At 46.4% G+C, this 26,412-nt stretch overlaps 1 protein-coding gene across 1 annotated transcript; it reads left to right on the forward strand.

The window, feature by feature from the left end:
- The first annotated feature begins 963 nt into the window (after nt 1-963).
- On the forward strand, nt 964-25,036 carry LOC143001724 (heparan sulfate glucosamine 3-O-sulfotransferase 3A1-like). The gene is made up of 2 exons (XM_076151475.1): nt 964-1,774; nt 23,796-25,036. Exons 1-2 carry the CDS (start codon nt 1,233-1,235, stop codon nt 24,415-24,417), a joined length of 1,164 nt encoding a protein of 387 aa, XP_076007590.1. The 5' UTR covers nt 964-1,232; the 3' UTR covers nt 24,418-25,036.
- The last annotated feature ends 1,376 nt before the right edge of the window (nt 25,037-26,412 follow it).

Consider the following 26,412-nt stretch of genomic DNA (forward strand, 5'->3'; position numbering starts at 1 on the left):
GCAATGCAACCTATAGAGCCGAGGTCTCCGTCCTCTTTCTCGGGCAGTGAGCTGTGCAGCATTGAAGCACTGCCTGCACATTCTCATGCTAATACCCAAAAGACAAGAACAGATGTGAAACATTTGGTTCTGTTCTTGTTCACTTGTAAAGAAATAATGTGCCCAGTTATCATTATTTAACTTTTTTTGTTCCTCTATGCATCATAAAAAGAAGAGTGAGAAGGTTCACAGCGTAGGCCGTCTTCCTTGGTGGCCTCGACTTAAGCTGCAGTTTACATTTGTGGCCGCCCCGAGCAACAGCTCTCAGCGGTGGCGAAATGCTCCCCCCGTGTGTTTTGAAGATCTGAGGAATAATTTGGACTATCAAAACATGTTGGTACAATGGAAACTTTTGGTGGCGATACACTGGGCGAGAAAACATCTCATCTCTAAAATGACCCGGGTTTGCGTGAAGGCTTAAGTGTGCCTCTGGTTTTAAGGTGTGTGTGTGTGTGTGTGTTGTGTTTGTGAACATGTTTTTGTGTGTTAAACTGAATGTGTGTGTTATTTGTGTGTGTTATGTTTGTGGTTGTTGCAGCATACGTGCCAGTGCATGTTTGCCTGTTGTGTGCAGTGTGTGTATCAGTATTGTTGTTTTTTTGCATGCATGCGTGAATGTGTTTTGTGTGTTCAACCGCATATTTGTGTTTGTGTGTATTCAGGTGTTTTATCCTGTTTGCGTGTGTGTGTGTGTGTGTGTGTGTGTGTGTGTGTGTGTGTGTGCTTTCCACTCCATGTAATCACAACTTCACATTGCACATGTCATAACTAACATTCAATCTCAGAAGGGCGTATCTGCGTCCCTGCCTACCTGTTATCTGATTGGCTAATACCTCATCTCTGCCTTACCCTCTCTCTCTTCTCATTGGCTAATGAGATGCCAGTCAACCAATCTGACACAAGTTTACAACTCGATGCACGTGTGTCTGGTTCATCCGGGCTGTTGGTGAATCTTCATTTGGACAAGACACTTTAATATGGATGCATAAATTCGTTGTACACTGACAAATGCGTCTTTAATAACTTTATATTTTATTCTAATATTTTTATGGAGCGTGGGTCTTTCAAACCTTCAATGTGTCTAATTTGGTATTTTGGAGGACTTAGGCGCGTTACCGTTACACTGTCAAGAGGACCCAGAAATGTGTGTCTAACATGGCTCTGGGTCCAGAACCGGCCAGGCAGGGACCAGAATGGCTTTTAGCCGCATTGGTAAACTGGACCCCCCGTCCCGAGGCATCGTCCGGAAAGCGGCGGTCATGCTGTGCTCCATCCTCACCTCACTCTTCCTCCTGCACTGCCTCTCCGACCGCTGCAGCACCACCGTAACGCCGCCGGTCCACAAAGCCGCCCCCAGCCGAGCAACGGGGCTCTTCGACGGCGACCTGCGTGACTTCAGGTCGCTGCGGACTAAGAGGCTCGTGTACAAGTGGACCGCCGTGGTTGTGGATGAAGACCCGGGTCAGGTCGCGGAGCTGGATCGCGACGGGTCTCTCGTCATGGTGCGAAGTCCGGATTTATTCCCCGAGAGGAGAGCGTCACCGAGGTTTGCAGGTAAACTGAGCCCGCTGGGAGAGGGAAGCAAGAAGCTGCCACAGGCTCTCATCGTCGGGGTGAAGAAAGGAGGCACCCGGGCTCTGCTGGAGTTTCTCCGGGTCCATCCGGACATCAGAGCCGTGGGAGCGGAGCCGCACTTCTTCGACCGCAACTATGAGAAGGGCCTGGAGTGGTACAGGTGAATATGAAATAAATCACATATAACAGGAAATTAATATTCCTACTTACTTCCTAACTGATAGAAGTTGGGCTATTTATATGGAATTAATTAATCTCTTCAAATCTCGACATGAATATGATAACGCGTGATGGATTGTGTTTATCCAACTTTTTTTATTTAAGCTTCCACCGATAAAGATTCGTCTGCATAGTCTCGAAATCTTTATTTAACATCTGAACTGTTAAAGAAGTAATTGTGCCTGGTATTTGCACAGCCTGTTGATTTATTACGCCACATTAAGTCTGCTTTCATTAGATGTTATCAGGTTGCTTGGTTTGTTGCAGCTCTTTTACGTTGACTGCTTTTAAGTTGGAAGTGATCTGGTCATTCAGTGCCAAAGTGAAATCATGGTTTACAGGTTGATTAGGCTGGGAAATGAGACAAATAGATGACAGAAATCAACAAACTGTTTAATTTTAAAAATGGCTGAGTTGTTGTTTTATGCTTTGATAAACGTTTTAACTAAAGCAAATGTGGAAAGAAACGTCATTGCTTTGATATAACCTATGACCTATGAGGAAAAACGCGCACAGTAACTTTCAAATAAACTTTTTAACTAACTTTCAAATAAACTTCTTCTGTAACTTTTAAATAAACTTTTTCAGATTATTTTACCAAGGTTCCCCAGTTCATAATACAGTAAATTAATAGAAACAAGCTCTTGAGTAAACCTTTTATCACTCTCAATTAAATTTAAAATAATTAATTTAGTTGTTATTAAAATTTGCAAATGTGTCCCTGCAACTCTGTCAGTTAGGGACTTTCATTTTGTCTCATGAGCTTTAAATCCAAATGATAAAACAGGTTTTTATGGCTCCATAATGCCGAGACATTAGGGAAAACTGTGTTTCTATAAAGTACTCAAGTAATTAATATTTTTTTTAAACCGTGTTTGAAACTGCTGTTTTAAGGCCCCTAGTTTAATTAAGTATATAGTATATAAAATAACACTGAAATCAAAACTTAGTATACCAGAAATATACAAAATAGAATTGATTCATACTTTCTTTTTACCCCAAACACAGTTTTTTAATATATATAAATATTGAATACAGAAAAAACAAATTCACAGCTGTTATTCCAGGAAGCTTTGCCAAACAGCATTTGCTTGCTCAGAGTCAGAGTCTGTCCTGTCTGACCAAAATGAAACTTTAGAGAAACTCTGCTCCTACATAAACATACATTTACTCTCCCTCAATGTCTTCATCTCCTCAAAGAGGAGTTGTCTTCCTTTGCCTCGCTCAAGTCGAATTTGTGATTGATTTCATCTGTCACTGCGAGTGTGTGAGTGAGTGCTGTGTGTTCACATTTCCCCCCGGCCTGTGGGGAATAATGGCTCTCCCTCTCAGTGGTTCTCTGTCTAATGGGGCATTGCCGACATTGCAGCTCTGTTATTAAGAAGGATTAGGGCCATAATGAAAGGTTACCTGAGTGTCTCAGGAGGTATAATTCACCTTTTGATTGAGTTAACACTACACACAGCTTCCTCTAAAAGCCCGGAGACAAAACTTTTACTCTCGCTCAGCGACAACTCCCCCACCCCCCCGGCCCCTCTCACCCCCTCACCCACCTCCAAACACTCTCTCCCATCTCACACTCACACACCTCCCTCTTTGTGCCTCTCTGAGAGTGAACATTCTCTTTTCGCCATCACTCTTTCACACCCTTCTGTTTACCTATTCATCCATTGTGGGGTTTTATATCCATGAGGGTCCCATCCATCCTGAGGAGTTGCCAAGATTCTGTGGAATTTGGACCGTGCCTCCAAGGACAGACCTCAGTGCCGGTTCCCCTTAACACTGCCCGTTTTAAAACAGAAGGACCCTTGAATTGAAAAGAGGAATAAATAACTGTTACAACAGCATGGCCCGCTCTGCAGGAGTGCATCTGTTCTGTGCTTGAACACTCTTGTCAGCTTTCTCTGACAACGTTCGAGAGGGTTCCTCTTGATGGCCTTTGAGAGCCAGGAAGCTTTTGATTTAGTCACTTTCATTTAAACTCGATGAGTAGAGGTTGTTGAGTTGTTTTGTGCACTTAAAGAGTGCTTTGATGGAACCTGGAACTAAGTCACCTTCAGTGAAATTCATCACAATCTCTGTGCCAACTTCCATTTTTCTCTTGTAATTTACCCTCCTTGCTGTTGGTTTGATCGCTGAGCAACAACACACGCTCATTCCACGTGTTAAATATATGTTGAAAACTTGATATTACCCTCCTTAAACATTCTGATCATGGTTATACGCATTAACGCTGGCTTTTCCGTGACTAATCACCGCATCTAATTTACTTGAATTATGTGATTCTTTTCATTAGCAACAGTGAATACTTAAAACGTAGAGGCTTCCATCTCGTGGGACTCAACCGCTTTGTTTATTGTAAAGGCCGATATGTGTCCTCAGCATGAATCACTCGGTTCTGTCCCAATAGCAATGTATGGAACATACTTTAACACCTCTAAGCTCTTAATGTGACGTGGCAACATCTCCAGCCCGCTTCCAACATTCCCAGAGTAAGACTTGTCTGGCTTGTTATAGGAAATTCCATAAAGTGACTCAAAGTGTGTTGTGTAACCCAAAGCAATGAAGCAAAACTATTGAGAGGCACAAAATATTAGTATCAATTATCTTATTAGATTTTCAGGGAATCTGAGATGAAGTTTTTCTCGTCCATCCACTAAAATCCAGATGTTTGTAGGGATTTATTTTATTTTGATGAAGTTCCCAGCTGGCCTATTTAGAATGTTAATATTACCCTGACTAAAGTGAAATGTAATCAGCAAGGTTTTCCAAATTAACTTTCACCAAAAACAAAATGAATGAAATGTCACTTTCGCTTTGCACGCACTTTTATCCACAGGCATATTCCTCATGTGCCAGTCATGTACTCTTAGTAATTTCAGGCCTTTTGTCAAACAGGAAACCAACACCAGACTCAATTGGCCAGTGAGTCAGTGTTACATTTCACTACACATTTCTCTGTAGTGTATCCATATAATCACACACAACCTGTTAGGCTTTTGTTGTGGAAATGGACACTCGGAGTGAACAAGGAGGTCAAGCACCAACACTGTGAAGTAAGGCAGAGGTCCATGCTCCAAAGCAGTCGGTATTATGTTTGCGGTCGACTTGGGTTACCCCAAGTCCGGCTTTCACCTGTCTAGACCGGGCCGCGGTACCTGTTTGATGTCACCAGACCTGCAGGATTAGGTCACATTAGATCCTTTAATGGCGTAATTATCCTTCATAAAAACATGCGTGACCCATTAAACACTGTGGCATTGTGCCACACACATTTACGCGGCTGCACAGGCACACACATGCAGCAAGCCTTCTAGTGTTAGCCTTCCAGGGCCTAACACGGAACAGGACTTTGAAAAACAAATAATTACCCAGGAGATAAACAGGTGCAGGCAGCTTATGTGTCAGCTAATCCTTTGTGTAGATTTGATCAAAGTTGAGTTTGATTAAGGTTGTGCTTATCTACACGTAGTTTTGCAGAAGTAGATCCACTTTCAATGACTTCCTTAAGTGTGCAATACTTGAAAGCAGAAGCAAGCAAATGAAAAGAGTGTGCTCAGCTAGAAAATTCAGAAAATTATGTTATTAAATTAGGGGATTCCCTGTTTCTGAAGCTGGCCTGGTTTGAAAGGAAGTTCGGTAATGGCAATAAAAGCCAAAAACGTCCAGCAGGGCCTAGTGTTCCATGTCTCTGTTCTGGGAAAAGACGTTATGTGACTATACAGAGAACAAGTAAGAGATTTCTGTATTTGAAATGCAATGCAAGATCAACTTTTGTATGCGTAATAATAAGATTTGCCCAGTCTGTGTTTGAATTCCATGAATGCCAGTTTCAGTGATTACCATTCTTTCCTACATTAGTCCAGCCAGTTGGGTTTGTTGACACGAACACGACTCCGTTTTCATAAATATCCTCCCAAAAGCTCAAAGAAAATAAAGTCATATTTGTGCTGCTGGCGAAACGACGTTCGAATTCCCAGCATTTGCGATGAGGACGGCTTCCAAGCTGCCCATATCTTGGCTGTGTTTACTGTAGGTGTCAATTAAATGGGTGGCAGAATTTAAACTCTGGCCTTGTTTGTTGCTGCCTGGCGTTCCACTTGTCATCCTCACTCGAGACGTTAGGAGGATCAGTGGAAAGTATGACATAACTCTAAATGGGAGAGGCTAGAGGCTAATTGTGAAGAAAGTACTGTAACGGTCTTCGGCTTAGTGAGTTTAAAGGAACAAGTAATCACTCGTGAAATGGTAAATGTGTGCCGTTTCTTAACTGTAACTTTAATGACATAACTGCAACTTTCGTAACGATTTATAAGCATGCAGGGATATTGGTGAAAAACTGCTGTCTGCATTAAAAACATAAAGTTTACATTCCCAAATGTAAGGGCCATATGTCTGCATGTGCCCAAGCCAGGCTGTCGTGAAAAAACACACACCAGCTGGAACATCTAACAGAGACCCGCTGTGTGTATGTATAGTATGCAAACTGTAAGCACCTCCAATGTACTTTTGGCACTTGCTGCCGCCCTTGGATGTAACCCGGCCGGGGAATAGAGGAATGACATGTTCCTCACACTTTTAAATAGAGATTGAGTTGAAAATAGTTCCGCCTTCACCACCTACTTGTCTTTGCTTACTTGCCCATCTGCACATATCAAATATAATCACGTCAGCCGGAAACATGATGAACATCCTGAAAAGGTTCTCGTGAGTGAAGTTGTTGTTGACTTTTAACAGGAGGTATACATGTCATTTAAGTTACCCAGAGATCCATGGTAACAACATGGAGAAAGGCTTTAACGTAGACCTTTAAGAGAATCAGACATTGGGTTGCTCCATATGTCAATACCACAACAGGGTGTGCTAACATCAGACAGTTATGTAGAGGGTAGGTGGCGTGGAGGGCTGACGTGTGACACCTCTGACCAAAAGCTGTAATGCCTTTGGGCTGATAAAGTGATTATCATGGGGAATAACTGTAAAACTGGAACACAGCCCCTTCACCTCCTGCTGAAGGCATGTGACCCACAAACGCTTGGAGCCCCCCCACCACACACACACACACACACACCCACCAAACCAACTCCTTGACCTCCACCACCCCCACCGTCATCTTTGCATGCCCTCAGCAGCTGACCCCTAGGAGGCCCCATACAGGGGAGGTAGACAGAAGCAAGGGGGACTCCGCAAAGTCCTGGCTGTCAGCAGCTGCCCTCTGGCATCCAGGGAATCTGCCCCCCAATGGGTGGGTGAGGACAGGCAGCAGGTGCAGGGTGTTCTGCGGACACCACCTGGATCCCCACCAGACGCTCACACCTGATGTTTTTCACCTGACACACTTAAAATAGAAGCTGATTGTTGTCTCCCCCCCCCCCCGAAACCCAGCAAGATGAAGGATACTAATTGGTTACTTCAAAACAAATAGATCAGACCCCAGGGATCCAGGGCTTGGATGAACATGTGCGGAAAGCCGGCGTGATTGATCACAGCCAGGGCAATGAGGGTCACCACAGAATGTGCCACCCTCAGAGTTCACAGTGCCAACAGATGGTACTGTAACATTGGGGTTGGGTTACACTTGTTTCTAGGATTCAGTTGTTTATTCACTTTTCGTTGTCTGTGTACGCCGGGCAGCAACCTGTTTGACCCCGTCGTATCTCAGGGCCCCTTTGGCCCAGCAGCTGTTGAACTTTTTTATGAGGTATTAGCCCATACATTATGAAGTATTTATTCTGGGATTCACATTTCAAAAAGGAGCATGGGAGATCACTTGTTTATGGAGGGTATCATTGACTCTACAAAAATAAATTGTTGTGGAATCGTTTTGATAAAGACTTAAGACTGAACTTTAGATGATTGACCTTTTCCAGACATCGCCTCTAAGAGTATTGCACAATGTTCTATTTTGAGACATAATACCTCCTGAAAACCTTCACTGATGTAGTATTTTTCTAGCAATGCCATGAATATCACACAGCTATTTTCCTGTAAAAATCCCTTGAAAGCCAGGTAGTGTTTTCTGGCATTACAGCTTTATCCCAGAAGTATGACTGACATAAAAAAAAAAAAGAAGGAATCGTGTTTGCTATTTTCTCCTCGTACCATATTTTCTTTTCTGTGTTTCAGTTTTGCGTTCTTGGCAGTCCAAGGTTGATGGAAGTTAAGTGTTATCCTTCCACAAACAAAGAGAAACTGTAACCCTATCATTTGGCACTGGTGAATCGTGTGCACCAGGGGGATTTAGACTACACAATTTCAGCTCTCATCGTAGAAGTGGACTAAATAAACCACAAAACAACCTCCAAAATTCATGCATATTCTTCAGTGGGTTTGCCAGAAGGCTTTAGGATTTCAGAAACGTGCAGCCAAAACCATGTGAGTTGGGCACACCGAGGCACGGTAAATGATGCGTGGACGGAGCATGTACGCGTTACAGCTCTCTGTGGTGCGGATTGGCAGAGCGAGCCAGCGCCTCGGCGTGATGGATCTCTCTTTCCCATCTCAGAGGCAACAGCTTTATCACAGGACAGGGAGCCGTCCGTATTTTCCACCGGAGAGAAAAAAAGACACAGACAGGCCGAAGAAGAGGTAGAGCCGGCTCTTTGGAAAGCTTGGGAACCAATAAAAAGAAGGAAGCCCTCTCCTCTCGGGTCCTCTGTTTTCCATTTTAACTGTAGTGCTTTCTTTAAAATGGTTTGCCACACACTCGTTTTGTCTCTGGCACGCATCTCTCTCCTGTATATGTAGAATCACTGCGAAATTGAAAACGTCAAACAAGTATTTACTGCTGAAAGAGGTTAATCTTTCAAACCCCTTTACTCCCGTTTGCTCAGCAGGAAGGAGTTTAACTCTTCTCAAGGATCTTTTGTAGGTTTGCAGGCCAAAAATCATGGAGTTGTTTCCCTACTGGCGTCCCTCTGCCTCGCCTCTGTGCTCCGAGGCGAGGACTCTGACACACTCTCCATGCGCGTTATCTGCAGCTGCTTGTGTGGCGATAGGACGGCTGCAAACATCCGTTCTCTCTCTCTCTCTCTCTCGCTCCACCGGGGCATGGGTGGTGCCAGTCGCCTTGGCAGAATGGGCCCCGCAGACACGGGCCAGGACTAGCAGTGAAGATGGGCAGACGGCACCCCAGGCGCAAACCTCTATTCGGCTGCCCAACCTCCGTCTCCGTGCAAATCACGGAGACTTTGACTCGAGCAAAACTTGAGACAGAAGTGTGTTTGTGTTTGGCTTTGTTCTTGCATGACTGACATCAAGGCCAACACCTTATTTCATTCAGTTATTTTTGAGCTTTCAGCACTTGCAGGTCTTTTTCTTCATCCAGCCTTCTCTGTGTTTTCTTGCAAGGCGATGAACAAAGAGCTGCACGGCAGAGAGTGAAACACAGCATACCGAGGATTAGGGTTTGGCAGGACTTTAGCAGGACCAGAAATCCTGCACAATTTTTTGAAATGGCTAATAATGGAGGTGGTGAATGGAGAGAGAATGACAGAGTGGCATTTAATCTGTCTTGAGAGCTTTTTTCTTTTTTTTTTTATTCAAACAGAAGTGCAGCGTATTCATTTCATAGGTGGTTTTTCAAAAGCTACCTGCTCTCCCCAAGTACAAATGCAGCTGTTCAAACAAATTCTTGACGTTAAATCTATTGTATTTCAATCGTGACGCGTCGAAGCACAGAAGAGCCCATTCACTGTATTCAATAAGAGGATATTTTAAACAAATGATCACTTCAAGCGTTCATACATTCATATTTTGTGGACTGTTCCCAAACGCAGGTGTGCCGTCTGTTTATCTTTCATAAAGAGAAACAAGAGCCGTTACCATTCCAGCTGCTCCATTTATTATTTCCTCTATCTTTGTAGCCATTCAGAGGAAAGATGGCATAGCTTTTACCGACTCCACCCCTCCTCCCTTCACAAGTGCCAGGCCTCATGATTAAAGAGAGGAACGTGTTAGAAAATGAGTTTGCCACCCCCGTACCCGTTTATTGATAGATGGAGTGCAACAGCGCGGCCTGCGTCGTTTTACATAAAGATGGACGAGGGTGATCAAGGGTCTGTGTAGCGCTCAGGCCGTGATTGATAAGCCCACGGCGGAATGCAGGGAAGCCACCCAGTAATTCAATTAATCTTAACCTGAACGCCAGTAATTGCTACTGTAACTACCTCTGACTGTACATTAGACAGGAAGGAGAACGCTTATGAAGGGGCACGTCCAGCTGGGAGAAGAGGGAGGGAACAAGTTGAGGCTGTGGATTTGCACGTTAACAGTTATCATTTATGGTAACGATGAGGATCTGTGTGTTAATCCTACAATATTGACCTTGTGGAGAGAGGAACCTTAAATTCCCCTTTTTAAATTCAACAATTATCCACAATAATTATGCATTTTGAAACAAATAAAGCAGCGCACAGACATTTACAAAGTGTTCACCTCCAACAATGCTGCGCAAACAAATGCAGGTGTCGCCTTTATCGGGCTCATTGATGGCACCCACTTCATTGTTTTGCCGTTTTTTGTCTCCGCCGCATTTGTATCTGGGAAAACAAATGCGTTTGCATTGTCACAAACCCTTTGAACACACCCAGGGATATTGATCCTATTGTCTTGCGGATGTGTACAACAGGGGGTCCGGAGGTGTTGACCCGGAGAAGACAGGAAGACGAGGCTTTTTATGGGTTTGTTTTATGCATCCTCTGGAAACTGGACACCTTGAGAACAGCGGATAAATCAACTTTACAGTCAAATCTATTTCTCTTGACCATGTCACATTCTTTTGGCACACCCATTTCTTCTAATCAGCTCGTGTTTAGGCCTGCCCTGAACAAGTGCTACATTAGTTCCTTGTCACTGACTTTGAGCTGGATCACCAGAGTTGTGTACAAAAGCCAAACATGTGTATCAGCTGACCCTGTTATATCAATACCTTATGTTTAATCTCTATATATATATATGGCTGTCATTTCTTTTATTTACGCAGCTGGCTGGTTCTGGGTCAGATAAGGTCAGTTTAGAATAAGGGTGTAACAACAGAGAGAGCAGAGGCTGTGGGACTTGATGTGAACCCAAGTCATTTTGACGGTTAAACATGTGGCGGGCCCGGGGCTCATTATATCATTATGTTGTCAGGGCAGTTGTTTATCCTCACGTCTTTGTCTCGCACAGAAACATCCTCCTCTCGCTGTTACATCCCTGTCATCAATAGGAGAAGGAAGCCAAGCAATTTAGAACCGACCAGATCTCCGAGATACAACATGCGAAGGTTCTCTCTTCCGTGTTCTGTACCCGCCGTTGCGTCTGCCGCCGCCCTCTTCGAACACACACCTATTAATTATTAATCCCACCAATTAGCAGAGCTGCATTATTCACCAGGAAGCTGTGATCACGTCCATTTGCAGAGCTGACTTGCCTCACTGTGGCTGTCCCACACGTCCCTCGAGCGTCCCGCAGTCTCATATTCCAACAGGGAATTGTGCCTCCGACATGTAAAACGGCACAGACGAGTATTCTTTTGTTTCAATTTGAATATAGTTAAGGAGAACATAACATTACATTACATTACATTACAATCATTTGGCAGACGCTTTTGTCCAAAGCGACTTACATTACAGTTACCACCCTTCGCAGAGGGGGGAGCAATTGTCACGTCAACAGTGCAGTGACATCAAGATAAATGACAAAAATTATAATTATGAGGAGAAACTGATCAGTCGCAGCATGATTTGGTCTCACATAGCATCTTATTTGCCATCTAACTGTCACTTTAGTTGCATAAGCGACATGTTTACACAGTTGAGCGAAGTTGGAAGTAGTTTTTAGTTTGACTTGACAGACCTCTACTTTTAAAGAACTGATTTACTGATGAAATCCCAAGTTTATTTAGCCCTCCCACTATTTCCCAGCGCTCCGACAACAGAACACTCGGAGTCGGAGTGCTGTCACAGGGATTTATGGAGCCTCAAATCACTGAACAAAATCACTTCCTGTTTTCCTCCTGTTTACCGGACACACAGGCAGGCGGCTGGGCTGCTGGATAAAAAGTGATTTATTTTCATTTGCTTATCTGCTTAATTGATGTCCCCCAGGCCTCCCTGACAACCATAATTCCATTACACAAACAATTTAGAGAAGTTTGATTAACACAAATGAGAGTTCAGGGTCCTGACCGGTTTTACACGTAGTTCCTTAAGGTTCAGAGTCACAGTAGATCACAATACAAAGTAGCGAGCAAGTCTGTCAGTCTCATTTTATTTTGAAAAACTGTCTTATGCTACAATTTACAATTTCATTTGTCTCGTGTAATCATCAAACCCTAACCTGCATTTCACACCTTACTGAGTTGTAACTCGTGAATCAATTGGTGGCTGATTTGAAATTCGTGCCTTCAACCAGACTCTCATTACGGCCATTGAGATGCAACTGTATTGATTCTGTTGTTTAGGATTCACCAGAAACATTGATTTATAGCCCTGCTGAGACAACTGTGTGTAATTAGGCTCATGTTGCCAAAGGGTCACCCCGGTGTTGCCTCGGTTGCTGCGTTCTCTTCCCTGCCAAATGTGATGTTTGCGTTTATAGAGAGCCTTTACACACGAACACGCGCAAACTCATCGGTTGCCGTGAGCAGGCCTGGTTTCTGACAGACTCTTCATTACATTACATCATAATATTTTCCACTCGGCCCAGCAGCTCCTCTGAATATTCTCTTTCACCGGCCTGTTTTTGCTCTCATGTTTCTCTCCTCTTTCTTGTATCCCGACCGGCTTTTAACAGGGTCGGCTCTGGCGAGGCACACATCCAGCAGGAGGGATTTCCCTCTCCCACAAAGCTCTCTCTTCTGGCCCCCGGGTGCCAGCTTGTAGCTCTCTCCCCCGATGAACTCCTGGATGCACATTATAGCAAAATGGCTGCAGATAAGAGCTCCTTCCAGTGTCTTGGTGAATGCGCAAAATAACCACACAGCACACGCGTGACATGAACATACGTGTGCACTCGACTATGCAGCACATTCAGGGAAACATGCACACGTAGAGTTAATGTCTTTTGTGTTGTACTTTGACTTCACCGCCATTTATTGTATGAGTTTACATTCGCAACATATAGAATCCTAATGTAAATGCAAATGTGATTGAAAGTGGTTCATGATGGCGCCTAGTCAGTTGTCAGGAATATGAATGGCATTAATACGCGTTTCGTTTTGCTTTGCTTCCTTTTCCCCCCGGTAAATGTGTTCTCCTGAATGATCACACACTCCCAGCCCGTCCTCATGATTGTCTTTACACACAATTTATTAATTTTGTAATTGCGATTCGGATGGGGCTGTATTTATTCACGCCGCGTCTCTCCCCACGTACGGCACATCTGTCATTCAAGCCTGGCAGAGTTTGACTCAATAACAGCGCAAATATCCAGCCATTATCTCTCAGCGGAATACTCCCTCAATGTTAATGCGTTTTTAGGACGATTACATCAGTGTGAAATATTGAAAAATAACCCCTCTGATTGATAACATGAATCATCAAGCCCCTGCGTCCCCTCCCCCCCCTTGAACGCCTCATTTAACATCGCCGCAGCAACGTGCCAGGGTGTCGCCTACGTGCAATCACCTGCTCGCACCAGATCGAGTCATGGCTGCGGCTTGGTAACCAGACGGGGCCTGCGGAGAATTAGAACATCCGTTATTGGACTGATAGGCACAAGCAGCTGCAAGGCCCTGTAATGCCCCCACATAAATACGGCGCGGACCTGCTCGTAAAAGAGTGAAGCGCAGCATCCCTCATGCAGATAACTGTTAATATATAGCCGTTGGCGTAATGGAACCTTTCACTCAGTCAGATAGCTCAGCGGCGGAGGTTTAACCCTGTGAGTGGCAGATATTTTTTTTTGTGAGCGCTGAAATGAGACATCAGGGAATCTGGACATCAGGATATCATAGCAGCGGGCAAATATACATATCAGGTGATGACTTCTGCTATATATAATCATCTTTCGCCGCCTCCCTGTGTCAATCATGATGCTTTCACAGTAAAGGAGATCGCTTAAGTGCAGCGAAAGCACCAAAGGCGAGCAGCTGATGTTTCATATTATTCGACATCATTTGGGTTGGTGGTTTGTATCGCTCGCGTCTGCGCTCGCTCGCTTCCAGCAACGTGCGTTCTACATTAGACTCATTGTTCTAACCCCCGACAACGAGGCTCCGCCCTGTAATTACATTCTATTCCTAAAACCATCCGTCTTCGCTCACAGAGAGGCGACATGCGAAAACATTAGCACGTTGTCAGCGGCTCCTCAGACGCCGCAGCTCTCGGTTACAGTTCGTATTTTGTTGCAGCACCAAATATCTCCCCAAACCTCCCCCAGATGGTGTAACCTCTGCAGCCCCGGGAGGAAGAGGAGGTGTTTTTCCTGTCACATGGGTCAGCTTAGCTCGGCCGTAGCGGGGGCCTCCAGGATTTCTCACTGGGGGTCTGTTGGTTTCTGGGTCACAGCCCGGCCCCAGGCAACTACTGGCTCCACTTAAGCCGTCCTGTGTCATTTTACCCACTGTGACATTCCTCACTGGACTCCTTCCACGCGTCATTTTTCACCTTTTCTTTCAGCGACAAACCCCCCCCCCCCACCCCCCTTCACGCTCCGTCCCACCCCACCTCGCCGTCACTGCTTCCAGTCACCGCGAGCCCGGCGCAACTCGTGCTGACAGCGCGGCGACCTCACACGCCTCAGCATCACCTGTTCGTTATGCGCGGCACTGCTGCCTCGACAGAAACAAGCTGCAAGAAGTTCCATTTTCCCCGGGCTATTTATTTAATGGATAATGCAACGGACGCAGAATGGAAATCACGCATTCGACCATGTCTGTAACCCCGCGACTCCTCCAATCCTCCCCGCCCGCCTGCCGGCCCTGAACGCCGCATTTCTTATCATTCCAGCGAGCATAAATCATTGTGATAATTTGCTATTACCGAGATCATTATTTATTCTCCCGGATATTGAGGGAGATGCGAAAAAAATTAAAAGCATGAAATATTTAAAGCTTCTTCTTCGTGTTTGAAAAAAAAGGAGAAGAAGAATCTACATCTGGCTCCGTCTGTTTCTGCTCTGGCACAACGATCCGGCAGCAAAGCCCGGAGTCTCTGCGAGGCAGCTATGTAATGAGTTCATGTCGAAAGAAAGATAAGAGGGTGCTTTCATACATGCTAATCTCTGCCCCTCGCTGCCTTATTCTGCGGTGGCAGAGGGGTGAGAGCTGTGCTGGCCTGGCACAGGGATGAGGATGGTGGGTGGGGGCGGGGGGGGGGACGCGACAGTGCCAGGCGCTTTGTATTCTGAGCTGGAGAGGAGGGAGAGAGGAGAGGAGAGAGAGAGAGAGAGAGAGAAGGAAAGGGGAACAAAGAGAGCAAGGCAGCAAAGGGATGAGGAGAGGGAATATGGGCAAAGAGTGGAGAGGAGGAAGAAGAAGATGGGGCGAGAGAGGGAGGCGGTAGACGGAGAGGAGGACAGCATGGAGACAGTGTAATCACTTTTACACCCCCCCCCCCCAAAAAAAAGGCAGTCCGCCTCATGCTTGACTCTTATCTGCGACCTTCCCTGCATTCTTCTCCTCTAATATCTCCTCACTCTGTCTTCTTCTTCTTCTTCCCTCGTCCATACAGCAGCATGTGCTACACTGCTCGCCGTCCTGTTCTAGTTTAAGCCCGGCTCGACTTTGTTCCAAAACTAAATGATGTTGCTTTCATTACGTCACAGCTATCGCACCGTAACAGCGGCCCTCTCTGTTGTGAGTTACTTCCTAATGACTGAGTGATTTGCCTTTGCCAGCCCCTCTACTCCACCTCTTGTTGGCAAAGATGCTAATTTTGGCGTCCATACCCCGGCCTTTGAACAGAACAAGAGTCCTTTTCAGACGTCGTCCTATTTTTGCCCCAGTCCCAGGCGGCTCTTACAGTCAGAGCTCACAGGAAGAAGACCAACACAGGCTTTTAATCTGTCGGGTTAATACTTGTGGAGGGGGTGGGGGGGATAAATTACTACCTGCAGTGATGTTCTTACCTGTACTGTCGGTACGAGGTGGGGAAATTTCCGAACGTTAAAGCAGATGTTCCGAATCTTATTTACGCTTCTCTGGATGCAAATTATTTCCACAAGCGTTTTTTATTCACTGTGCGGTTAAAACATGACAGGATTCCACCACACCCAGTCCATCCTCACGCCTCACAACCCCTCTCTCATTTTTGTGAATTTGATCTAGACGTAAGATTTCATAGCACCTGATAAACGCAGCGTATAAATAGATTCTTTTTTTTGGGGGGGGGGGGGGGGGGGGGTTTGATTGTGGAGACGGATCTTCAGGCCATCTTCATCCCTCCCTCCTCCTCGCCTCTTGTTAGAGTCAATTGCAAATGGCAGTGAGACCCTCCAAACACGGCTCTTCATATAAGCAGCCGTGACACTAATTCATTCATTCTTACAGGAGCTCCCCCCCTCTGGATGTTAGTCGACTGTGATGCGCATTGAAACACAAGCCGCCGCGGCCGAGTCCTGCTGCCTGTGTCTCTGCCCTAATGGAAAACAGATGCGGGGGCCAAAAACTGAAACGACTCCAGATTAAAAGTGGCTTAAGTATTTTTGATTGTTTGTAGACGCGGCAGCTTGAAACATGCCGCCGCGCATCGTCGACAGCGTTGGTTAATGGAGCAAAGCTTGATCAGGATAGAAGACAGGGTTCTGTGTTTGGATTTATTGAGAGTCAGTGACGGGTTCAACTAGGGATGTAATGAAACCATCTCTGAGATTGTTCAATAAGCTCTCTGCAGGAATAATTATAAAATGATAAGAGAAAGCCTGAAGAGTGCCGTAGGATCTGAGCTTGAACCATTTAACACACCGTCACGTCCTCACAGAGCTCTGCCTTGATTGAAGATCCCTAAAGACAGTACAGTACAGTGCGCTGCCTTGCTCAAGAGGCTGAGCTTATTTGGATGTTTTTCGCCCCAGCGAGAGGAGAAAATGTCAGACGGGATAACAAAATCGATATCAGAGAGCCGGAGGAATGTGCAGGAATGAGAGTGCCAGTGTGTCTTACCAGTCTACAAAGCGGGAAGGGAGCGGGATTGTCTTCTTGCCAGCCCATCATTTTGCGGATGTGTTCTTAGAAATTCCCTGTAAGCCTCTGAAACTTGGCTTTAGCCGGCCAGACTTTAGCCCTTTCATTTATAAATCACCAGCTTTCATGTCTTCTCCGAGCTGTAATATTTCAGTTGCGTTTTTTTGCTCACAACAACACAGATCCACGCCAGCAGAAATGTGGCTCAGGACGAGTATCTCTTTAGTGGAAGTTTATATGGTTTATTCAGCAAAAGACGGGACCGCTCATCGCCATGGTAATAGCCGTTAAGACAAAAGTCCTCGTCTTTTGTCGCGGGTGATTGTGGCAGAACAGCAGCACTCGGCTCTGAACAAATTCACGTCAAATTATGCTCTCGTGCTCTCGACGCAGGCCTTCTATTATTTCATTCAAGTCACTCTTAAATGTGGAATTTAGGAACCAATTGAAATGATTTCTGTTTCACTGAAAGGACTCTGTGATTTGTATTTCCCTCGGATTATTCCAACTCCGAAAACGACAAAAGCCTGAATAATGACGCACACTCCAATCTCCCCTAATGAAGCCACTTCCTGCGTAGGAGAAAATTGAAGAGACACAATACCTTGAAAATGAGCTGCGGGTATTAAAACCTCAAGTTTAAAGTGTCTTATCTCCCACAAGCCAGCGCGGCCCTAAAAAACTGACTTGGCAGAAGGGAGAAATAGCAGCGAGCTCTGGCCAAAGCCGATCACTTTCAATCCCACTGACGAGCGCCACAATGCTCCGTCTGAAACTGCGTGTAACTCTGAACAAGTGGGTCAGAGAGATATGAAAAAGTAATGCCTGTGCTGTGTCTGAGAACACACACACACACACACACACACACACACACACTCACTCACACCCACATGTGCTGGTACAAGCTCTCGGTTCAAAGTCGTTTTTTGAGTCCCGTGCTGATTTGGTTTGACACCCAGAGAGAGAGAGATGATTTTAGAGTAGTACCAGTTTGTGTCCTCACTTGGTCACAACTGTCTCGTTATATAATGTTGCGGATGAAAGACTCTTAAACGTCGTCCAAATCTCATAAACTCCCTGGAATTCTTAAAACCCCAGAATGTGAGAATGTTCCAGGGACATCTCCAGGGCAACGTGGTCAGTTAGACGTGTCTCTCACACCACAGGAATCTGGCCATGTCACTCAAAAGGAACTCGCTACCTACTAAAGGTATTTCCAGACACATCTTGTTGTAAGGTAAATTGATCATCGATTTGCCTTCCCAAAATCAATCTAAAATTCCAGGATCTGTCCGTCTCTTGTGTCTCTCTCTCTCTCTCTCTCTCTCTCTCTCTCTCTCTCTCTCTCTCTCTCTCTGCGTCTCACCCTCTCCACTCCTCGACCCATCGGCCACCTCCGATCCGCAGCAGCGAGCAGACTAAACCCGTCGACATCTCCAACACTTCCGTCTTCTCCGGCGGCTCGAGTGCATCCCGCAGCCGATCTTCGTCCCCACCCCACCACTTCATCCTCAGTCACTCTTCCTCGCACAGTTAGAAAGGGTGAATAATTCACCACCGACTCGCCACTAAGATGAAGCTTATTTTTCCCCGGTTATGCAACAAACCCAGAATGCAACGCTGGCGCACGCGAGAAAGAGAAAGAAGGAATCGGCTGAAAACACTGCTGATAAATTTATAAGAACACACCGCAAAGCTAACTTTATAAATGTTTAACCAAATTACTTTGTGCTGGTTGTATAGATGGAAAAAAGAGGAAAAGGGGGGGGGGGTAAGACTGTAAATGCTCCAACATGGAGATTTATTTGTAGGCGATTTGCTGTAAAACAATCCTTTGGTGTATGATATAATATTATTCCAGCGCTCCATTTCTAATCAATTTCCATCCCGTCACAGATTTCAGAGGGTGGGTTTGTTTTCGTTGTCCAAAAATTATTTATGACTCCTCCAGACAACATAGTGATTTTTCATGTGGTGCCAGACGTTTTTGGAGATTTCCAGTGTGGGTTTTTCATGCCATTTGTTTGAGGCAGGAAATGAGTGTTCCAATGGCGTTCACGAGCCAGCGCATGACACACATCTCTCGTCTGCCCCCCCCCCCGTTTCTCTCAAGTGTCATCATGCAGCGTTGACGGAGAAGTGCTTGAGTTTCAGGGTTTGCAGGTTCTCGTCGTCAAGTGGCAGAACTTGAACGACGTCGCCACACTGGCCGCTTCACGGAGTCGACAGCTCTTTTCCTCCGGACGGCAGTGAAGTGTGAACAGTCAACGCGCCGCAACCGTCGTGTCTGTCGCTGATTTTCAATGAAGCCTCCGAGAAAATCACTTCAAGAGACGTCTCGGATTGAGCCAAACGAAACCGCAGAAATCCGTCCGATCACCTGATCTCTCAGTCGTAGAGCCGTAATGGGGCTTCGCGGTCGTCCATGCTGATTGACAGCTCGTTAGGCTTCTCAAATTTGGGAATTAGGATTCAAATCTGGCCTCTAACAATGTCTGCCTTCTGTCTAAATTGAAACATGAATTGTCCACCATCTGACTATTTGTTTTGCCCCATTGTTATGTGTTCTCAGTTCTCTTCCCGGGCCGGCTCATTCTTTATCAAACCTTGTCATTTCCCTGAGAAAAAAACGTTGCGTCCTGTCCCTGTCCTCCTGTGTTCCCCCCCCAAAATAGATAAAGTTGCTTATCTAGTAATTGTGTCTGCTTCAAAATTGCTTCCTCCCACCAACAGTTCCCACGCAGCGCTCTAGTTCCACCCACCCTTTTCCTCAACGTACCCTTGACAAGTTAACTCGAAGAGACATTTGCATGGCAATTAGATTTTGTCTGGTTGAAAGCAGTCAGCGAGCTTGGCCGTCTCTTTTATGGAGGCTGTGCAGCGGAGAGAGATGGAATACCCTGTAGCCATGTTGGAGGAGTACTTAGCAGTCCGGTGAGGAGGAGGAGGAGGATGTAGAGCTGTAAAGTGCAGGTGGGCGAGCAAAGGTGAAAGAGTGCAGCAGGATTATAAATCCAGGGGAGGGAAAAGGTTGTGTGGACTGATCCTGGAGGAGCGAGGCTGCTGAGGTCACCCAGCAGACACTGATCCTGATCCAGAGCACATGTTTCCGATCGGCTCACACCTGTAATCCCAGAATGACAAACGGGGTCGGATCTCTCAGCCAGTCTGAACCGGATATAGCGGGCAGAGAGATCCAATATGGGTCATGGTGTGATAGCGTCCGTATCACACAACTCAATGTGTACAATGTGACTTATCCAAAATGCAGATCATTTGATTTGTATGGCATTCATGTTGTGGATGAAGCATCAGAGTAATTTGTAAACATTTGGCATCTCCTCCTTGTCTCTACACCGTCATGGCGTGACGTACGGCTGCGAGACGAAGTGACGTGTTGTTGCGCAAGGTTGACAGAGCAGTAAAGCAGGAGCGGGCCTTCCCTTCGCACAGCAGCCATTACTCTAAATCAGCCCGCCCTCCCTCCCTCCTCTTCCTCTCCCTCTGTTTGACCTCCACCAACACCCGCTGACCTGGAAAATATCGGGGCGAGTCCAAGCCACCGAGAGCCATGCCGGCCCCTCACTCCGCCTGCTAACAGCAGAAATATTGAGCCAATTACAAGATTATTATCTGGTGGTAGTGGCAGGGGTGTATGTGTGTGTGTGTGTGTGTGTGTGTGTGGGTGGAGGGGGGGACTCTGTGGGAGTGTGTTTATGCCTGCTAGGGCTCCCTGCTGGAAGAGGAGGAATGAATCAAAGGCTTGTGGGGGAGAAGTGGACAGCCCCTCATGCCCACTTGCCTCTCCGTCCTCACAACTCCCGACGATTGACAGACATTGGCCGCGATCCGAGAAAGGACAACACCAGGAAATGAGCCACTCGAAACCCGTCGCCCTCAATCCACGTGTCCTGCTGTCCTATCGCTGCACGCACTCTATTTGCAGAGACCTCACGGTGCATTTAGACGTGAACTTTTTTTGGGGGCATTTATATAACCGTCAGACCTGAGTCACTGCTCGTACACACACACACCAGGGCAGAGTTGAGTGCACGACATGGGGAGCGGTCGGGGGAACGAGAGCAGCGGTGCATCAGACACGTTACTCCAAAGTGGAGAGCAGGTCTACAAAGGACACATTGAGTGATGTGTTGCTCTTACTGTGTACACTGGAATTTGCGTTTTAATCGGGAGTAGAGTCGCCTGAATGAATCCTGGCATCCTATCACATGTAGTTAGTTCCATATGGTGGAACCAAAGTACAACAAGTACTGTGTTCTGTCATGAACGCCGTGGTTCTTGGCTGATTGTTTGCTGTGTTGTGCCTTTCTTAGTCATCTAAAATATTGTTTTGGTTTTCCCCCCGTGCCAAAAGACGGAATTTGATTTAAGGCGAGACTTTGGTTTTGCGTGTTGTGTTTCTTATTTTGGATCCGTGTGAGTGCGTGCGTGTGTGTGTTTCACCGCTCGCCCGCATGATTCCATGCATCAGCGTGCTCGTGGGAGTCGTATTTTAGCGGCGTGATGAAGACATCAAAGCAGAATGCGGAGCTGCAGTAAATCTCCAAACACTTGGAAGGTTTGTCTTCTGTTACATCACCTACGCTGCCAATAAAGTTCCATTAGGAAGCGCTGCGGAAAGCTTGGAAAGAAACACCCCTGTGTGGCTCACAGGCTGGAAAACAGATAGAGGAGAAAGAGTTTGGCGTTGAAGCTCCTCTCGTGTGATGCGGGTGTTCTTGTTTGTTCTCTCGCCGCAGAGCGCCATCGCTGACCGCCAACAATTCCCCCAGAGTGCCTCAGCAACGCCACGCCAGCGTGAGTGCAGAGGCCATATACTTCATGCCTGCATGCGTCCCATCAAATATGGATGCTTCCTTCAGAACAAGCTCATTTTTATTTCATCATGAAGTTGTGCTGTGTTTGGGGTCATTTGTACCCAGAAGCATCCAAAGCAGGGAGAGAAATCTGCACACCGGCGCCCGGGATCCTCCTTTTATCAATAATTAGTCTCCTTTTGTTGCATTGGCAAGTGTCTGCGGCTCAAACTGAGGCAGCAGGATCTACCAAGGTTCAACCACCGGTCAATGCGGCCGCCCGTCCGCTCGTATCGACCGCTTCCTGTGTCTCCCCTCTGTGCTGACCTCGTGGTCTGTGGCTCACTGATTAGATACACTTATGATACACTCGGCTAAAGACTGGACGCCTGTGCTGGTATTTAACTGTAACATCTGAAGTGAGAGGAGGCACTAGACTCCAAATGTGAATGAAATAAAGTAGAAACCCCCCTAAAATCTCATATGTCGGTGAAAAAAATCCATTCAATCAAGGGAACTACTTTACTTTACTCACTTGTTAAAAACATGAATGAACACAAGACGGCTGATTTAATTACATATGGAATCTGAACCACTTTACATTTCTTCTTCTTGTTGTTTTGACACCGTGAGAGCGGCGAGGCAGCATTGTTTACTGATGAGGCACAAGGCCGCCCCGGCGACAGCAGCCGTTACATTCGTCCTGACAGCTGCTGTCTTTCAGAAGTGCGCTCCCTCTGTGTAAAGCTTGGCCTCGGCATAGATCCCCCCCTGCCCTCCATCTCATCTGCCTCGGTGTCGCGGCGTTAAACAGAGCGTGATTGTTTACCAGCCTGTTGGCGAGGCAGAAAAAAGACAGGGAAGGACGGGGGAAGCTTCGTTTTCAATATGGCGGCGAGCGCATGTACAACAACCTGCAGAAACCGTGCAAGAGCTTCCGACGGCCCTCCTTCCTTTTTTTCCCAGTCTACCCTGGGATCAGGCCCCGGACCACTTTGTCAACGCCGGCCCCCCTCGGCTTTTTCAGCAGCACCCGACCCCGAGAAGATGAATAATTAACGTCTCGCATTCTGTACTTTGTTGAATTTTAAAGGTGCATTCTGCCGAGGCTCTAAATGGCAGAGGGAGGACGCGTTAATCATTCATGGGCGGCTTTTACTCGCCGCGCTGAAGATCGCTGTCCTGAAGGTGCTCGGGCCAGAGGAATGAGGAGAGGGAGAAGTGGGGGGGAAGGACGGGGGGGGGGCGACACGGCTGAATGGATGAGCTGGGATCTCATCTCGAGCGATCCGGGGCGGGAAAGGTTCCAGCCCCCCCGGTGCAGCATGTTATAGAGAACACACGGATGGAAAACGTAAAGACAAACGTTACAGCTCGCGGTTTCCCCTCGGTGAACTTTTGTCGCTGTAAATATTTGAAGTGGAATTGGCGGCCGCGCTTTCGTCGCCGAGATTCAATTTCACAGAGGTGAGCCAGTTTGGCGTGTCCGTCCCTCGGTTACCTCACTGTATACGCCCGGAGCCTCCTGGAGTGGGAATGTTTACATCACCTACAAACAGTCATTTTCCCAAATCACGGATTAAATAAATACAATGTTAAGCCGTACAAACAGCGGGGAAATTGCAGCGTTGAAGCGTTTTTTGCAGCAAATGATGAATTACGGGGAGGCGATGGGTTCTGTTGAGGGAGTTTGGTCAGCTCAAGTATCAATCAATGGTTAGAGATTGACAGGAATCACTTCATGAAGCATCTGAACACGATCACCACGAGAACGTCAACATATGCGGAGCTGCGAATCAAGATCTGGTCACATTTCTTGGCAGTTAATTGAGCTTAAAAAGGAACAAGACACCCGATAAAGATCAGATATATAATAATAATATATAATAACGGCAAACAAACCCTTTCAGATGTTTTCCCTGATTGATTGGATTCTGAATTATTGACGACACGAGTTCATCATCATGTCGTGTTTGTTGTCATTCAGGAGCGCAGGCAGGTCAAACAAATTCCTCATTTCCTTCCTTTTCTCTCCTCAGGGAGCTGATGCCCAAGACACTGGAGGGCCAGATCACCATGGAGAAGACCCCCAGCTACTTTGTGACCCGGGAGGCCCCAGCCAGGATCTCTGCCATGTCCCGGGACACCAAGCTGATCGTGGTGGTGAGGGATCCCGTCACCAGGGCCATCTCGGACTACACGCAGACGCTGTCCAAGAAGCCCGACATTCCCTCCTTCGAGAGTCTCACCTTCAAAAACAGGACTACGGGGCTCATCGACACCTCGTGGAGCGCCGTCCAGATCGGCATCTACGCCAAGCACCTGGACAACTGGCTGCAGTACTTCCCCATGGAGCAGATCCTGTTCGTGAGCGGCGAGCGGCTGATAAGCGACCCGGCCGGAGAGCTGGGCCGGGTGCAGGACTTCCTGGGACTCAAGAGGATCATCACAGACAAACACTTTTACTTCAATCAGACCAAGGGGTTCCCGTGTCTGAAAAAGGCGGAGGGCAGCAGCAAACCTCACTGCCTGGGCAAAACCAAAGGGCGGACCCACCCCAACATTGACCCCGAGGTGGTCCAGAGACTACGGGACTTCTACAGGCCCTTCAACATGAAGTTCTACCAGATGACGGGGCGGGGCTTTGGCTGGGACGACTGAACGCGGCGTCTCCTGATCGGAACGATTGGAAAACGTGGCACGGAACGAGCCACCGCACTGAACGAGAACGAGGCCAAGCCTGCCCTCAGATATGCAACGTGTTGCTGATGCATTCTTCATCACGAGAGCTGCCTCACGTCCCGTAACGGGCGGACAAACACACAGAGTGAAGTCATATTATGCATTAAAGCTTCTGAGGTAATCACATTTTGTCCAGAGCGCTTAGATTAAAGTGATTACTGAGTGATTTGATGCCATATTTTAAGCATAGCTGCTTCCCAAATGTAACACGTTTCTAGTAAAAGAAGAATAGAAAAGATAAATATATGTATTTTTTTGAAAATATATTTATTCAGGAATTACAGAAGCAGCATGTATTAGAGTTTTGTTTCATGCTATAATTTAAAAAACACGTTATCCTCATTCATGTTCAGGTCATAGGTTCTAATATGCGACTCATACATGGACAGATTCACTTGTTTCCACTTAGCTCCCAGTGCTGTCAGTTTGTTATTCTGAAGCCCCCCACACCCCTCTCTGCTTAATGAAGTTATAGGCAGCGGTGGCGCTCGCTGTTATCCGAGCAGCGGCGGCGGCTCGGGCGTGGGGCAACAGACCCACGGAAAAGCATCTGCTTGCTCTCCGACACTGCTGCTCGAATTTCCTCAACACGCCTCCCTGTGAATTGAATCCAGTGGATGTCACCGGCCTTCCCTTTGCCTCCGGGGCTACGCGTGCGAGGAAGTCTCGTTTTTAAACCGGGTGGGGGGGGGGGGCAGAACAATGAACAAGTTGTGTTCACCGAATTTCACGCGCTCGTATCCGAAAGCAGATGTGCCTCCAAGAGAAACAAATCCTGTTTTTCTTCCGCACGAGGGTTGGAATGTCTCTAGGTTCATCACTTTTCAAAAGAATGCACTTTTTCAGTGGTAAAATTTAACAAAATTTTTGATCCCATGGATCAAAAATCAAGTTAGAAATCAGAGTATAAAACATTTTGCTGCACATTTAACCTCATTTACTTATTTATTTGAAGGAATTATGGCAAATATTTGTTGACTTTTGTGCTGGGAACTCTCCTCACCACTAGAGGGCGTCGATTTCCGGAGAGAGCAGGAAACAACATTTGCGTGAATGGTGACTTCTAGGTGTTGCTAAGTGAAAATCTGCAAAGAAATACAAAACAATGAGCCTTAATTATGTCATCAATCAAACTTAACCGTGCTGTTATTTACTTAAATTAAAACCGTTGGAATTTTGAATGGAATCATTTGAATTAAAGATTCTTTGACTAAATATTTTGGCATTGCCTTTTGTTTTGAACGTTTCCAAGGTAGCGTCCGTACTCCAGATGTGTTCATCCTGTGCCCGGTATCAATTGGAATCACAGCGATGATGTCATTGTGTCGGATGTTTGTGTAACAGGTGTAAACGGATGCTTTTCTTCTCGACGTCTTCCTATAAATGCTTCTATTCCTCCATCCGTCCCCAGTTTCTTGTGGATTCTCTCTCTGCCTTCATGCACCTGTATGTTTTCCTTGGCTGACTGAATCTTCTTGCCTTCTACTCCTGCCGTCTGCTGATTGATCAGAATAAATGGACTCGGTCTGTCATATCTGCAGGCAGGCGGTTAACAGGTGAACCGTGATGAGAGGAGGAAGAACAAATCTGTTGAAAGTCTATAGATGTGCGAAAGCTTCTTCAGGGCTGATTGTCAGACTGATGAAATTACATTGCCAATCCAGAGATCCAGTGGCGGAGGAAGGAGACGGCGGAGTTCATTTGTTGACTTGTTTCCCTTTTGCTTATTATTTCTTCCCGAGTGGGTCAGCGGGGCCTCATCAGCGAAGGTTCGTCAAAGTAATAAACAGAGACAGTTTTTGTCCCGCCGCTCTTAGACGAGCAGCTAAGTATGAAAGGGGGGGAAGTAACGAAACGGCAACATCTGCTGCGGGCGGCGTGCAGACCACCCCTGTCACAGAGCATTCGGCTCAA

Source organism: Genypterus blacodes, unplaced genomic scaffold, assembly GCF_046128005.1.
Source record: "Genypterus blacodes isolate CSIRO-AG114 ecotype Tasmania unplaced genomic scaffold, CSIRO-AGI_Gbla_v1 ptg000055l_1, whole genome shotgun sequence".
NCBI lineage: Eukaryota > Metazoa > Chordata > Actinopteri > Ophidiiformes > Ophidiidae > Genypterus > Genypterus blacodes.